The sequence below is a fragment of the Sus scrofa genome, chromosome 3 (assembly GCF_000003025.6).
Source record: "Sus scrofa isolate TJ Tabasco breed Duroc chromosome 3, Sscrofa11.1, whole genome shotgun sequence".
Taxonomy (NCBI): domain Eukaryota; kingdom Metazoa; phylum Chordata; class Mammalia; order Artiodactyla; family Suidae; genus Sus; species Sus scrofa.
Genome location: NC_010445.4, coordinates 68,431,722 through 68,447,858, shown reverse-complemented (window position 1 = coordinate 68,447,858; position 16,137 = coordinate 68,431,722). Strand labels below are relative to the sequence as shown.

At 41.2% G+C, this 16,137-nt stretch overlaps 1 protein-coding gene across 2 annotated transcripts in view; it reads right to left on the bottom strand.

Moving 5' to 3' along the window:
- The window catches only part of M1AP (meiosis 1 associated protein), an 82,699-nt gene that overhangs the window by 46,808 nt on the left and 19,754 nt on the right, over positions 1-16,137 (bottom strand). For both annotated transcript variants that reach the window (XM_003125014.5, XM_005662438.2), the window contains exons 3-4: positions 14,719-14,904; positions 13,259-13,427 (exon numbers count right to left, since the gene is read on the bottom strand). In XM_003125014.5, coding sequence (XP_003125062.3) covers positions 13,259-13,427; positions 14,719-14,904 — 355 coding nt within the window. The remainder of the gene's footprint in view (positions 1-13,258; positions 13,428-14,718; positions 14,905-16,137) is intronic.

Genomic DNA, 16,137 nt, shown 5'->3' with positions numbered 1-16,137 from the left:
TAAAATAAATGTTGCTCTCTGTTAAAAATCTTCAGGTAGTAAACAAAATCGTGGTTCTAATTTAGTCTTACTGCCACAGGGAAATGACATTAATGCAGTTTTCAAAGACAAACTCAACCAAGAGCTGCGTTTTCTGGTCTATTTTTGAAAATACTGAAAGGGGAAAAAAAATCAATAAGTGGAGTCTGACAATTGCACTGAGACAAGAATCATAGAAAAGCTTTTTGTTTTTGCTTTTTTTTTTTCTTTCTGGAATCCTTTAGGAAGCAATGAATCTTTATCTTCTATGTTTGGGTTGTTAACATTTGGTGTTTCCTGAGAACACATATGGATAAAATACCTTTCCAAAAGAGCTTGACATCGATCCCTGGCAAAGACTTGGAGGAAATATTAAACAGATGGTTTGTGAGCACTTAGAAAGGGAACCCGATATCCTTGTGTACAAGGCTAAGAGATGGAGGCTAGTTGACAGCATCATTAGGATGATTTGTAACTGGCTGAAAGACTAACATACCCAATGAGTGCAGATCGCTGTCAACCTGGACAGATGCCCTCTGGATGCCAAAGTGCATTGATCACAGAGGTCGTTTTAGTTTTGGCATATTTATCACTTGGCCATTCTTTGGAAAGCTATTATAAAATTTTTATTATATACAAATGAACACATGCAGCATATGCAAGCTATGAAACATAACAGCAAAATGAACACGCCAAATCCTTTATTCAACTTAAGATGTGGATCATCAACGCTACATGCTTTGCCCTGATCTTCTCTAAGGAAAATCCTGATACACTGAATTTTAAAAAATCATTCATTTCCCTTTAAAACTAGTTTTATTACTTTAAACAAACACTATCATTTCAGTTTTGCTTGGATTTTATAAAGTGGTATCTTATTGTATATATCCTTGGTTATCTGCTTTTTCTCAATGTTGAAGAGATTCAATTACATTGTTGGTTGTAGCTGTGGTTCATTCTTTTTCATAACTCTATGGTATTCCACTTTGTGAATATATTTTGTTATATTTATTCATACCTCATTCAATGGACATTTGAGTAGTCCATCTAATTTTAGGCTTTTTGAATAAGGTCAACATTCACATTCTTGTACATGTCTTCAAGTGCATATTTGTGAAAGTTTTTCTGGAGACTTTCTCCTAGGACTGGAACTGTTGGGCTGTAGGGTATTGTGTATGTTACTTTGCAACAAAATGACAGATTGTGAACCAACTGCATTCTTTCTGTCAGTAAACAGGAGTTTCCATGCTTTGCACTGTCAACACCATAGTGAGACAATTTTTTGCAAACTAGTGGGCATAAAATGGGATATCATTGTTTTAATTTGAACTTCCTTGATTACTAATGAGGGTGAGAATTTTTCTTACGGTTATTTACCATAAGATGTCCTCATCTATGAAATTCTGTTCAGATCTTTTGTTTATTTAAAAACTAGGTGGTCTTTTTTTCTTAATTGAGTTTTAGGCATTCCTTATTCTGGATACCAACTCCTTATTAGTCATATGACTTGTAAATATAGTTATGATTTTTCATCACTTTCTTCACTGTGTCTTTTGATGAACAGAAATTCTTAATCTTGAAGTAATTACACTTATCAACTTTTTTTTTTTCCCCTTTTTAGGGCTGCACCTATGGCATACAGAAGTTCCTAGGCTAGGGGTCAAATCGGAGCTGCAGCTGCCAGCCTATGCCACAGCCAGAGCAACACAGGATCCGAACCTCCTTTGTGACCTACACCACAGTTCACAGCAACGCCAGATCCTTTCTTTGACCCACTGAGCAAGGCCAGGGATGAAACCCACATCCTCATGGACACTAGTTGGATTTGTTTCCATTGCACCACAACGGGAACGCCCTACATTTATCAACATTCAATTTTGTGGTTAGCAAACTTTATTCCTTTTCCTCTCTACATTTAGTGATAAAATTTTCTCCTATATTTTATTGTAAAAGTTCTAAAGTTTTAACTTTCATATTTAAGTCTTTTTTTTTTTTTTTTTTTTTTGGCTGCACCCATGGCATAAGGAAGTTCCTGAACTAGGGACTGAATCAGAGCCACAGCTACAACTTATACCAGAGCTGCAGCAATGCCAGTTCCTTAACCCACTGTGCTGGGCCAGGGATCAAACCCACACTGCCACAAAGACAACATGGGATATTTAACCCCCTGTGCCACAGTGAGAAATTCCCATATTTAAGTCTTTTTGTTTGTTTGTTTTTCGTCCTTTTTGCCGTTTCTTCGGCTGCTCCCGCGGCATATGGAGATTCCCAGGCTAGGGTCCAATCAGAGCTGTAGCCACCGGCCTACACCAGAGCCACAGCAACGTGGGATCTGAGCCGTGTCTGCAATCTACACCACAGCTCACGGCAACGCCGGATGCTTAACCCACTTAGCAAGGCCAGGGATCGAACCCACAACCCCATGGTTCCCAGTTGGATTCATTAACCACTGAGCCAAGACGGGAACTCCAGGTCTTTAATCCATTTAAAATATATTATTGTAAATGACATGCAGTAGGGATCAAATTGCATTTTTTCCTATGTGGAATAACAACAGTTCCAGTATGATTTAATGATTAGATCCGTTCTTTTCCCACTGCTTTGCCATGCCAACTCAGTGACATATCACTTACATAATGTAGCTGACTGTTTCTGGGTTCCTTCATCTGTCCTAGAATGGACAATTTGTCTATCCCTGTGTCAATTCAACACTTTCTTAATTAGAATAGCCTTATAATAATCTTAATATCAGACAAAGCAAAACTTTGGCTTTACTATCTCTAATACATATATTAGGATCAGTTTGTCAAGTTCATCAAAAACTCTGATAGTATTTTGATTGGAATTGCATTGACAGATCAATTTGGAGAGAAATGAATCCTTATAAAGTTGAATGTTTCTATCAACATATTCCACTAATTATATCTTCAAGGTGCATCAGTTAAGTTGTGTGTTTTTTGGCTGTGCCCGTGGCATATAGAAGTTCCTGGGCCAGGGATCAAATCCACACCACAGAAGTGACCTGAGCCACAGTTGCTATGCTGGATCCTTAACCACCGGCAACCAGGAAACTGCTCCTGCATCAGTTAAATTTTAAACATTTCTCATAACTATTCTATAAATCTTTTCTTAAAATGTATTTCTAAATACTTCTTATTAATTTAAATTAATTTATTTATGTTTTTTTGCCTTTTAGGGCTGTACCTGTGGCATATGGAAGTTCCCAGTCTAGGGGTCAAATCAGAGCTGCAGCTGCTGGCCTACACCACAGCCACAGCAATGCAGGAGCCAAGCTGTGCCTGTGACCTACACCACAGCTCCTGGCAACACCAGATCCTTAACCTACTGAGCAAGACCAGGGATCGAACCCACTTCCTCATGGATACTGGTCAGATTAGCAAACCTCTGAGCAACAATGGGAACTCCTAAATACTTTACTTTCAAAAAACTATTGTGAAAGGTATTTCTTTTAAAAGTGGAAGTCTAAGAATTTGTTTCTAATTATAGAGAAATGCTACTGACTTTTCTATCTTCATCTTATATCCAGCCCCCTTGTTAAACCCTTATTAATTATAATAAATTTTTCCATAGAATCTTTTGGTTATTAATGTAGCCAATCAAATATGTCTCAAATAAAGATAGTTTTGTTTCTTTCTTTCCAATCTTCACACCTTTTAGTATTTTTCTTCTCTTACTAGACTAGGACAAGTATGTTGAATCAAAGTGGTAACTGGGCATCCATGTCTCATTCTTATTTTTTGAAGGCAAATCTTTCTGAATATTCTTTGTTGTAGGTTTTCCCTTTTCTCACTTTAAGTATATCATGCCATTCCCTTTAGGCGTAAAGAGTTTCTGCTGAAAAATCAGCTGATAGTACTGTGGGAGTTTCCTTATATGTTGTTTATTATTTGCTTTTTCCTTGTTGCTTTTAATATTCTCTGTATTTAATTTTTGTCTTTTAATTTTTGTCAGTTGCAATGTGTCTTGGTGTGTTCCTCTTTGGGTTAATCCTATATTAGACTCTGTGCTTCCATGACTTGGTTGACTGTTTCCTTTCCCAGATTAGGGAAGTTCTCAGCTATTATCTTTTCAAATATGTTCTTGGTTCCATTCTCTCTCTCTCTTCCTTCTGGGACCCCTGTAATGCAAATATTAGTGTGCTTGATGTTGTCCCAGATGTCTCTTAAACTCTCATTTCTTTCTTTTTTTTGTAGTTTATTTTATTTTTTATTTTTAAAATTTTAAAAAATTTCCCCAATACATTATTTTTTTCCCTACTGTACAGCATGGTGACCCAGTTACACATACATACATACATTCTTTTTCTCACATTACCATGCTCCATCATAAGTGACTAGACATATTTCCCCGTGCTACACAGCAGGATCTCATTGCTTATCCAGTCCACAGGCAATAGTCTGCATCTGTTAACCCCAAGCTCCCAATCCATTCCACTCCCTCCCCCTCCCCCTTGACAACCACAAGTCTATTCTCCAAGTCCATGATTTTCTTTTCTGTGGAAGGGTTCACTTGTGCTGTATATTAGATTCCAAATATAAGTGATATCATACAGTATTTGTCTTTCTCTTTCTGACTTGCTTCACTCAGTATGAGAGTCTCTAGTTCCATGCATGTTGTTGCAAATGACATTATTTCATTCTTTTTTATGGCTTAGTAGTATTTCATTGTATATATATACCACATTTTCCTTATCCAATCATCTGTTGATTCTCATTTCTTTCTTTTTTTTGTTTTGTTTTGCTTTTTAGGGCCATACCCGCCCTAGGTTCCCAGTCAAGGGGTCTAATTGGAGCTACAGCTGCTGGCCTAGGCCAGAGCCACAGCAATGCCAGTTCTGAGCTGCATCTGCGACCAGCACCACAGCTCATGGCAACACTGTATCCTTAACCCACTGAGTGAGGCCAGGGATCAAACCCACAACCTCATGGTTCCTAGTTGGATTTGTTTCTGTGGCACCACAACAGGAACTCCATCTCCTCATTTCTTTTCATTCTTTTTTTTCTTTTCAGCAGTAGTGATTTCAATACCCTGTATTCCTCATTCCTCTGTATCACTTAGTCTACCATTGATTCCTTCCAGTGTATTTTTCTTTTCAGTTATTGTATTCTTCATCTCTGGGTGTTCTTTATATTTTCTAGCTGTGTTAAAAACTCCTAACTTCTCGCTCTGTACATCCACTCTTCTCCTGAGTTCTTTGATCATCTTTACAATCATTGCTCTGAACTCTTTCTCATGTAGATTGTCTATCTCCTCTTCACTCAGTTCTTCTGGGGTTTTATCTTGTTCCTTTGGAACACACTCTTCTGTTGCCTCAATTTGTCTAGGTTGCTATTTGTATTTTTATGAATGTGGTAGGTTGGTTACTTTTCTTGACCTTGGAGAAGTGGCTTTCTGTAGGAGGTGTCCTGTGCATGCCCACAGCCCACACTCCTCTCATCACCCAAGCTATATGCTCCAGGGATTCCCCCTATGAGGGCGATGTGGGTTCTTCTGTTATGGTGGGCTGACTATGTCAGTGGTTTGTTAGGCTTGGTGGCCCAACTGGTTAGTGGGGCCTGGTCACGAAGTGCTGACTGTAGAATCTCAGGGGGCCCTGAGGCTAGTGCTTACTGATGGGGAGACTCAGGGTGCAGATGACTCCAGGGTTGTTACCTGCCCAGTGGTGGGTGAAGCCAGGTCCTGGGGTTAGTTCCAGACTACTGGTTGGTAGAGCCAGGCCCTGCAGGGTCCAGGGATCCCAGAGCTAGTATCAAACTGCTGATGGAGGTTGGGGAGAGTGGTTCCTCACCCAGTTGGATATGGGGTCTGGCATGTCCTGAAGCTTGTGTTGGCCTGCTAGTGGGTAGGGCCAGAGCTCAGCTGGACTCAGGGTAGAGTCTGGCCTGCTGTGGGTGGGCTGGTTCTTCAGGCTGCAGGATTGTGGCTTTCTTGTGTCCAGTGTCTGCCCTCTAGTGAGTGAGGCTGGTCTAGAGGGTAGTACAATCTTCCTAGAGGGCAGAGCTGTTGCCTACCCACGGGTGGGTAGAGCTGGGTCTTGGCCCTCTAGTGGGCAGGGCTGTGTCTAGAGGTGTACCTATAGGCAGCTGTGTTATCCGGAAGTCTTTAGACAGCCCGCCTCCTGATGACTGGGGCTGTGTCCCCATCCAATTAGTTGTTTGGTCCAAGGCATCCCAACACTGCTGCCTATAGGCTTTGGGTAGGGCCAGGTCTTGGCACTAATGAGCCAGATGGAAGATTCTATATAGTACCTGCCTGTACCAGTGTTCACACAGTAAACATCTCTCAAATATGGCTACCACCAGTGCCTATGTCTCCAAGGTGAGCCGCAGCCATCCCCTCTTCTCCAGGAGATTTTCCAAGTCCAGTAGGTGGGTGTGGCTCAGTCTCCTATCAAATTACTGCTTTTGCCCTGGGTCCTGGTGCATGTGAGATTTTGTGTGCACCCTTTAGGAATGAAGTCTCTATTTCCCCTAGTCCTTTGTGATTCCCAAACTTAAGGCCTGATGACCTTCAAAGCCAAATGCTCTGGGGCTCGTCTTTCTGGTGCAGGACCTCCAGGCTGGGGAGACTGATGTCGGGCTCGTGTGGGAGAACCTCTGCAATGTAATTATTCCACAGTTTGTAAGTTGCTAGGACAGGGGTATAGGACTTGATTATATTGCTAGTCTGCCCCTCTTACCCATCTCATTGTGGTTCTTCCTTTTTGTCTTTAGTTGTAGAAGGTAGGTTCTAATCTTTTTCATTGACGGTTATTCTGCACATAGTTAGTTGTGATTTTGGTGTGCTTGCAAAAGGAGGTGAGCTGAGAGTCTTTCTACTCTATCATCTTGGCTGCTCTCCTTTCCTTTCCCTCCCTCCCTCCCTTCCTTCCTTCCCTCCCTCCTTCCTTCCTTCCTCCCTCCCTCTCTCTCTTTCTTTCTTTCTCCCTTCCTTCCTCATCTCTTACTTTTCCTTCCTTCCTTTCTTATTTTTCCTCCCTTCCTACCTTCTTTTCTTTCTTTCTTTTCTTTCTTTCTATGGCCACACATGCAGCATATGGAAATTCCTAGGCCAGGGGCTAATGTGGAGCTGTGGCCTATGCCACAGCCACAGCAACACCAGATCTGAGCCCATTTGCAACCTACTCGCAGCTTGTGGCAATGCCAGATCCTTAACTTATGGAGCAAGGCCTGGGATCAAAACTGCAACCTCACAAAGAAAACATCAGGTCCTTAACCCACCAAGCCACAACAGGAACTCCTCCCTTTAATTTCTAAGTTAACGTTTTTTCAGCAATTCTGGTCCTTGCAGTCTCTAAGTTATCTTTGTAATGATTAGTTCTCATTGTGTAGGGCTGTACTAAAGAAGGTAGAATTTAGAATGTTTGAAGGATATAATCTTATAGTCCTTTTAATTAATTAATTAACTTGTTTAGGTTGCACACGAGGTATACATAAGTCCCCAGACCAGGGATCAAACCCAAGCCACGGCAGTGACAATGTTGGATCTTTAACCCACTGAGTCACCCGGGAATGCCTTATAGTTCCTTTTAAAATTGATCTGTTATATCATTTCCTTGTAACCTGTTTCTCTCCTTGAAAAGTATAGTGTAGACAATTTGTATTTAACTTATGATCATGGTTACCATAGGTTAAGAAATTATATACAGATTCAAGAAGTGTTTGAGGAGTTCTCTAATGGTACGTGGGTTAAAGTTCCAGAGATGTCACTGCAGTGGCTTGGTTTGCTGCTGTGACTCAGGTTTGATCCCTGGCCCCAGATCTTCCACATGCCATGGGCATGGACAATAAATAAATAAATAAAAGGGTTTGAATGGGCTATAAAGGGAAGCTACAGGTGTTTGGGATGTGTCCCTAACTATACGAATTGATGTCAGAGAGTATGAACACCACCTCTCACAATTCATTTGTTTTTGTTTCCCAATCATTCATTTTATTTATTCAAGAAACATTTATTGGGAATCTACTATGTGTCAGGCAGAATAAAATATGTGAGCGATACAAAGATATGTAAGACCCAGTCTTATCTTCAGGTAACTTACAGTCTACTCGGGGCCTAGCCATTAAATTCAAACCTTAGACATAATAAACCATCCATATACATAAATTTTCAAAAATAACAAGAATGGCTATTTTTCACAGAACTAGAACAAAACATTTTAAAGTTTGTTTGGAAGCACAAAAGACCCAGAAGAGCCAAAGCCATGCTGAAAAAGAAAAATGGAGCTGGAGGAATCAGGGTCCCTGAGTTCAGACTATACTACAAAGCTACACTTATCAAAACAGTATGGTACTGGCACAAAGACAGAAATATAGATCAGTGGAACTGGATAGAAAGCCCAGAATTAAACCCATGCATGTACAGTCAACCTAATCTCTGACAAAGGAGGCAGGGATATACAATGGAGAAAAGACAGTCACTTCAATAAGTGCTGCTGGGAAAACTGGACAGCTATATGTAAAAGAATGAAATTAGAATATTTCTTATCACCATACACAAAAATAAACTCAAAATGGATTAAAGACCTAAATATAAGACTGGACACCATAAAACTTTTAGAGGAAAACATAGGCTGAACACTCTCTGACATAAACCACAGCACTCTCTTCTCAGATCCACCTCCTAGAGTAATGATGATAAAAACAAAAATAAACAAATTGGACCTAATTAAACTTAAAAGTTTTTGCACAGCAAAGGAAACCATAAACAAAATGAAGAGACAACCCACAGAATGGGAGAAAATATTTGCAAATGAATCATCTGACAAGGGATTAATCTCCAAATTTTATAAACACCTCCTGCAGCTCAATACCAAAAAAACCCAAACAACCTCATCAAAAAATGGGAAGATCTAAACAGACAATTCTCCAAAGAAGATATTCACATGGCCAAAAAAAAAAAAAAAAAAAAAAAAAAAAAAAAACAACAACAAAAAAAACCACGTGAAAAGATGTTCAACATAACAAATTATTAGAGAAATGCAAATCAAACTACTATGAGGTACCACCTTACACCAGCCAGAATGGCCATCATCAAAAAGTCTACAAACAATAAATGCTGAAGAGGGTGTGGAGAAAAGGGAACCCTCTTACCCTGCTGTTGGGAATGTAAACTGGTGCACCCACTATGGAAAAGAGTATGGAGATTCCTCAAAAAAACTAAAAATAGAATTACCATATGATCCAGCATTCTCACTCTTGGGCATCTATCTGGAGAAAACCATGACTTGAAAAGATACATGTACCTCAATGCTCATTGCAGCACTATATACAATAGCCAAGACATGGAAGCAACCATCGACAGAGGAATGGATAAAGAAGATGTGGTATATATACACAATGGGATATTATTCAGTCATAAAAAAGAATGAAATAATGGCATTTGCAGCAACATGGGTTAGTGAAGTTAGTCATACTGTGAGACACAAACATAATGTGCTATGACTGATATGTGCAATCTAAGAAAAGGATACATTGAACTTATTTGCAGAACAGATACTGACTCACAGAGTTTGAAAAACTTATGGTTTCCAAAGGAGACAGGTTTGGGGGGGGAGGGATGGGCTGGGAGTTGTTTGGGATAGAAATGCTGTAAAATTGGGGTGTGATGATCATTGTGCAACTATAAATATAATAAAATTCATTGAGTTAAAAGCCAAAAAAAAAAAGAATAGCTAACTTTCACTAAACATTATATACTAAGTAATTACCATACATGATCTCATTTAATCCCTGTAACTATTGGATGGGGCAGGAATTAATAACCAAGGCTTACGCAGGCTAAGTATCCTCTCCAAAACTACACAGTTAGTAGGTAATAGAACTGGGGTTTAAACTCAGGCAACCTAACTCTGGAACCCTCATCCTTCTGAGAATAAGAGTAGTTGCTGTCACTAATCGCTTGATAAGGAATCAGATAAAGCAGAACATTAATGGAAAAAAGGAATTAACTATGAGGAAAGTACAGGCAAACTGGGAAGATTTCAGTTTTGAATTGTACATACACTTAACTCACAAGGAGGAATTACAAGCAATTTATGTGATGATGTATTACTTATAAGCAAATAGGAAGTTATTAGAAGAATCATTATCAGTGGCACAAGGTAGAAAGCTGCCTTCCTGCATTTAAAAGCTCCTCTATACAACACTTGCCTCTAACCATTCTAAATGAAGGCATCAGGTACCCTGAGAGTACTGAGCTCCGTGCCATTAGAGATACAGTACTTTCTGTGTACAGGCACTGAAGGGAAAAAAGGATGTATAGTCCATGGCTGATCTGTCCATGGCCAAAGAGAAATAAAAAGAGTCTTTCTCTCACAGATTCAGTTTGAGAACCCATGGGACAGGACTCTGATTGGTGGCCTGGAGAACTAGGATTGCCTCACCTGTGACCAGGAAAGTCGAGGTGTTACTGAGAAAGAGGATGCAGGGGATGCCGGGCAGACCAAGGACAAACTCCACAGGTATCACTCTCATCAACTCATTCAACAAACAGCTACTGATAACCTGCTACAACAGTGGGACACAGAAATGAGTAAGACAAATTTATAATCCGAAGGCTTAATGCTTAACATTTAATGCTGAGAGAAGAGATATCAAGTAGTTTATAGTTTAAGTGAGAAGACAAAATTATCACACAATAAAGCAATGGTAAACAATTCTATATGGTACATAATTAAGCACTAAATTGTGTGGTGCAGACCACCAGGTATGTGGTTTTTCCAAGGAGAGATAATCAGTACGGGAGCCACAAACCTGAATTAGGCCTTAAAGGATTGGGCTGGAAGAGGATAAGGGAAGGAATTCAGAGGAAAGAAGAGGGATGGAGATAGAAAGGACAGTCAGTGAGGAGACAGGCTTGAGAAAAGCAGAGAGTGCGTAGTAGGGAGAGCTCGTCCACCACATAGCAAGGCTGGTTTCCCTCCCTCCCCAGCCAGAACGGCACAAGCGGCCCATGATGCTGGAAGGATCCACGTGTGTCACATTTCGATGGGAAACACATGCTTAGTTGCCAACCCCCTGGCCTAGTGGGTGAAGGGAAGAGTGAGGTTATCTATTTTGAAAGAGGAAGGGATACGATGGTATCAGAAGAGTGGGCGCCTCCACATGCGCTGATGTAGGATAAGCCAATACAGCCAGGGAGAACTGCCAGAGGATGAACTGCAACTCGAGTGTTGGATTAATTAAAACCAGTTAAAATCCTTTTTTCCCCTACCAGTTAAAACCCTTTTAAAAAGCCATAATTTGAGAATCTCTACTTGACTTCCTAATGAAAATATTTACCTAAGTTTCCATTGCTTTAGCATGAAATCCAAATGTCTTAAAATGGATTTAGGGCGTTTTTGGCTCTTTCTTTCTCTTCCTTACTTCTTTCCTTTCTTTCTTTTCTCTCTCTCTCTCTTTTTTACCTTTTAGGGCCGCATTCAAGGCACATGGAAGTTCCGAGGGTAGGGGTCAAATTAGAGCTACAGCTGCCGGCCTACACCACAGCCACAGCAGCTCGGGATCCCAGCCACGTTTGCCACCTGCATCACAGCTCATGGCTGGATTTTTAACCTACTGATTGAGGCCAGGGATTGAACCCGCGTCCTCTTGGATACTCGTTGGGCTTGTTACCACTAAACCACAAGGGGAACTTCCATTCTGGCTTTTCTTCATCTAACTCTTGCCTACCTTTCTAGCTTCACTCCTGTCTCTGCCTGATAGGCTCCTGTCATAAGGAACCATGGCTCATCTCTGAAAACTGATTTATCTTGCTTTCTCCTGCCCCTGGGTTTCCTTTTTGAGTCCCTTTTCCTCTTTCTCTGTTTGGTTAATTCCCATTTGTCTTTTAAGACTCAATTTGAATATTTGTTCTTCTAGGAAGTGTAGGATTATTGGTGACTTATGGAGAATATATTGGCAGGGACCTAGGCACTCGTGGTCACTGTATGGGGGTAGGCTTTCTAGGGACCTCAGGGCTGGGAAGCTGGTGACTGAGACCCTATTCTGGGGAGGTGGGAAGGACATGGGAGGCAGGGAACATATGAACCAAGACTTGTAATCCACTGGCAATGCTCCATTGTTCTATCAACCTTCATTTACAAAACACAAATTCAAAGACAAAATTATTAAGAATTTCAGGACAGTAACGAAAAAGCATTAAATCCTAAGCATAAGGCCTTTCTGAATGCAGGGCCCTGTGTAACCACACTAGTCATAGGCCTATGAAGCCAGCTCTGCATTTAAGTCTCTTCATACAACACTGGTTATAACAGCAAAATGTAATAAGCCAAATTATGCATTAGTAAGCAATTAAACAAATAAACCATGATCCAGCTATAAAGTAAAAAAAATTATGTATCTAGTGGATTATAGAATATTGTGTATGTCATGATCTCATTAAAATGTAAAGTATTTCTTTCTACCTATCTACCAAATGGAGCTTTTTTTTTCTTTTTTGGCCATACCCATGGCATATGGAAGCCCAGAATGAACCCACACTGCTTCAGAGACAATGCTGGTTTCTTAACCTGCTGCACCAAAGCGGGAATCCCTATCTAGTGGGACATTAAGAGGGACACCCCCATCTCTTAAAAGTGATTAGAGGAAGGAGGAATTTTTCCTTTTTTTTTTTTTTCCGGCTGTGGCATACAGAAGTTCCCAAACCAGGGTTCGAACCCAAGCTACAGCAGTAATAATGCTGAATCTTTAACCACTAGGGCCACCAGGGAACTCCTACTTTTTATACTTCTAATATTTCCGGTTTTACATTTACATATATCATCTCTGAAATTTAAAATGCAATTTGAGTTTCCCTCGTGGCTCAGTGGTTAATGAATCTGACTAGGAACCATGAGGTTGCGGGTTCGATCCCTGGCCTCGCTCAGTGGGTTAAGGATCTGACGTTGACGTGAGCTGTGGTGTAAGTCACACACGCGGCTCGGATCTGGCATTGCTGCGGCTGTGGTGTAGGCCGGCGGCTACAGCTCTGATTAGACTAGCCTGGGAACCTCCATATGCCACAGGTGTGGCCCTAGAAAAGACCAAAAAAAAAAAAAAAATGCAATTTGAAAAATTCAACTCTAATACCTAGAAATACCTGTCTGAACCACAGTGAAGTCTGTTGGCTTCATTTCATTTAAGAACTTAAAAAGACCATGGGAAATGATGTTCCTGACTGGAAAAGACTACTCCTTAAAATTTTTACCATTCTTTTAACCTTTTCCTTTAATCCTTACCTTCGTTGCTGGGCTCTTCTACAGGGGATGCTGAGTCCACACAGTCTAGGACTCCCTTTGTGATCTCAACCACCTGGAGCCTCCTGACCCTGACTAGGTCTGTATCTTTCAATCCTTCCTCTAATTGTTTGACCACCTCTTTTCCAGGCTGTGAAGTCAGAACAGTAATCTGGAAATAAACCAAGGAATCAATGTGTCTATTTGCCCTTGTGTAGACGAAGAATGTAACAGATGAGATCTGGAGGATAAACACCACAGAAATCTCTGGTAGTGGCCATGGTCTTTAGGGCAAAGAAGAGGATTTACGAGTGACTTGCAAATCCAATTACATTTGGCAGATTCTGGTGGGAGAGGTCTGCTGAGACAGATTATCACAGGACCCTTCCAAATAGGCTGAGTCTACCCCACAAAGGGGCCAGGGAGAAGCCATCCCTGGGTTTTAGTTTTTTTTTTTTTTTTTTTTTGCTATTTCTTGGGCCACTCCTGCAGCATATGGAGGTTCCCAGGCTAGGGGTCGAATCGGAGCTGGAGCCCCCGGCCTATGCCAGAGCCACAGCAACGGGGGATCCGAGCCGAGTCTGCAACCTACACCACAGCTCACGGCAACGCCGGATCGTTAACCCACTGAGCAGGGGCAGGGACCAAACCCGCAACCTCATGGTTCCTAGTCGGATTTGTTAACCACTGCGCCACGACGGGAACTCCGGTTTTAGTTTTTTAAGATTGCTTGAATCACGGGCAGTATCTCTCTTGCTTAAAGTGCTTTGATTTCATGAGGAAACAAAAGAAAAAGAATCCTTAAATTCCACTGACTAAGTATGTACTAAATAGTGGAGAGCCTACATGCTCTTTTTTTACAGGAGTACTTCCATGTAGATTTGTCTCCTTGTTCAACCTGAATCCAGGTTGCACTTGAAATTCTGGATGGCAAGTATTAAATACATACAATTCTCTTTTGTACCTAGACATTTTAAATTTAAATTAATGAATAAGGATGCAGATGAAAGAATAATTATTTTTTAAACTGATTTGTTTGATGCCTGATGTTACCAGAGGCAGAATTTTTTTTTGTTTTTCTTTTTGTAGCCACACTATATGGCATATGGTTCCTGGGCTAGGGGTTGAATAGCCACAGTCATAGTAACACTGTATCTAGGCTGCATCTGTGATATACACCACAGTTTATGGCAATGCCGGATCCTTAACCCACTGAACCAGGCCAGGAATTGAACTCGCATCCTAACAGAGAAAACATCAGGTCCTTAATCTGCTAAGCCACCGTGGGAACTACCAGAGGCTGAATGTATTTTAACTCAGTCATTCATGCACCCTGTAGAGTAACTAGTCATGATCTTCAATGTGAACCAAGCAGAGAACAATATAAAGATGACAAATAATGAAGGATCTAGATGCACTGAAATGCTAAGATGGCTTAGAGTCCCAAGGCCAGCGTCTCTTACCTCCAGGGAAGTGTAGGTCAAAGCTGCACCTGTGGTCACGTGCCTGCTGTACTGTTTGAACTGCTGGATCCCATCCTCTACCGCCAGCTGCAGAGAAGTGCCTTGTGGTCTGAAACAACCTTCTCTTTGTAATATGCGGAGTTCCGAGATACAGGCCTGCAGCCTAGCAAAGTTCCCTTTCACCTGCTGCAGAGAAGAATGAATCAAAGATGCAAGTGTTTAGTGACCCAGATTTCAGATTAATTGGCAATCTAATCTTCTTTTTTTTCTTTTTTTTTGTCCTTTTTGCCATTTCTTGGGCCGCTCCCAAGGCATATGGAGGTTCTCAGGCTAGGGGTCTAATTGGAGCTGTAGCCACCGGCCCACACCACAGCCACAGCAACTCAGGATCTGAGCCGTGTCTGCGACCTACACCACAGCTCATGGCAACGCCGGATTGTTAACCCACTGAGCAAGGGCAGGGATTGAACCCGCAACCTCATGGTTCCTAGTTGGATTCGTTAACCACTGTGCCACGACGGGAACTCCGAATTGGCAATCTAATTTTCTTATCAATTACTCCTCAGGAGTACTTTTCCCTTCCTGAAAATCTATTTGACCAACATCTATGGAATGCCTATTATGTTGTAGGCACTGCACGAAAATCTTCCCCAGACCAGAGGAAGGAAAATCTGCAGCCAAAGGGCTTTGATGATGTGGAGTTACTACAAACAGGAAGGAAGTGTTTTAACTCATTCACTCACCCCAAAGCAGGTTCAGTTGTGACTGCTTAGTTTTACTTTGGGGTGGTCTGCAAATTGGAGACCACCACTCTTAAATATTATCTCCATTTCTCAGTCAATCTAGGCACTGGGAACTTCTCTATTCAAGAGTGATGTTTTAGAGTTCCCTTTTTGGCTCAGAGGGTTAAGGACCCAATGTTGCCTCTGTGAGGATGAGGGTTCAATCCCTGGCCTCGCTCAGTGGGTTAAGGATCTGGTGTTTCGGTGAGCTGTGGCGTAGGTCGCAGATGCGCCTTGTATCTGGTGTTGCTGTGACTTTGCTGCAGGCCTCAATTGCAGCTCTGATTCGACTTCTGGCCCATATGGAGCCTCCATATGCTGCTGCAAGTGTGACTATAAAAAAAAGTGTGATATTTTACCAGAAAAGAGGATTTGGATGTGGTTGATCATTTTGGAACTGATAAGGTCCTACGTAATCTGCTCCTTGGGATAACTTCAGTAAAGAGATGCTTGGCTTAGTCTGAAGTCAGGTCAAGGAGTCAACATGTAAACCTCCTGACTCCTCTCACTCTCCTTCAGAAAGTCTTGTTCTTAGGAAGTAAACTAATCTAATCTGACTCTAGATCAATGTTACTACTCTTAAAAATAAATACATTTTGAATGAACGTGGAATTAAAACTTGTGACCCTATTAAGGA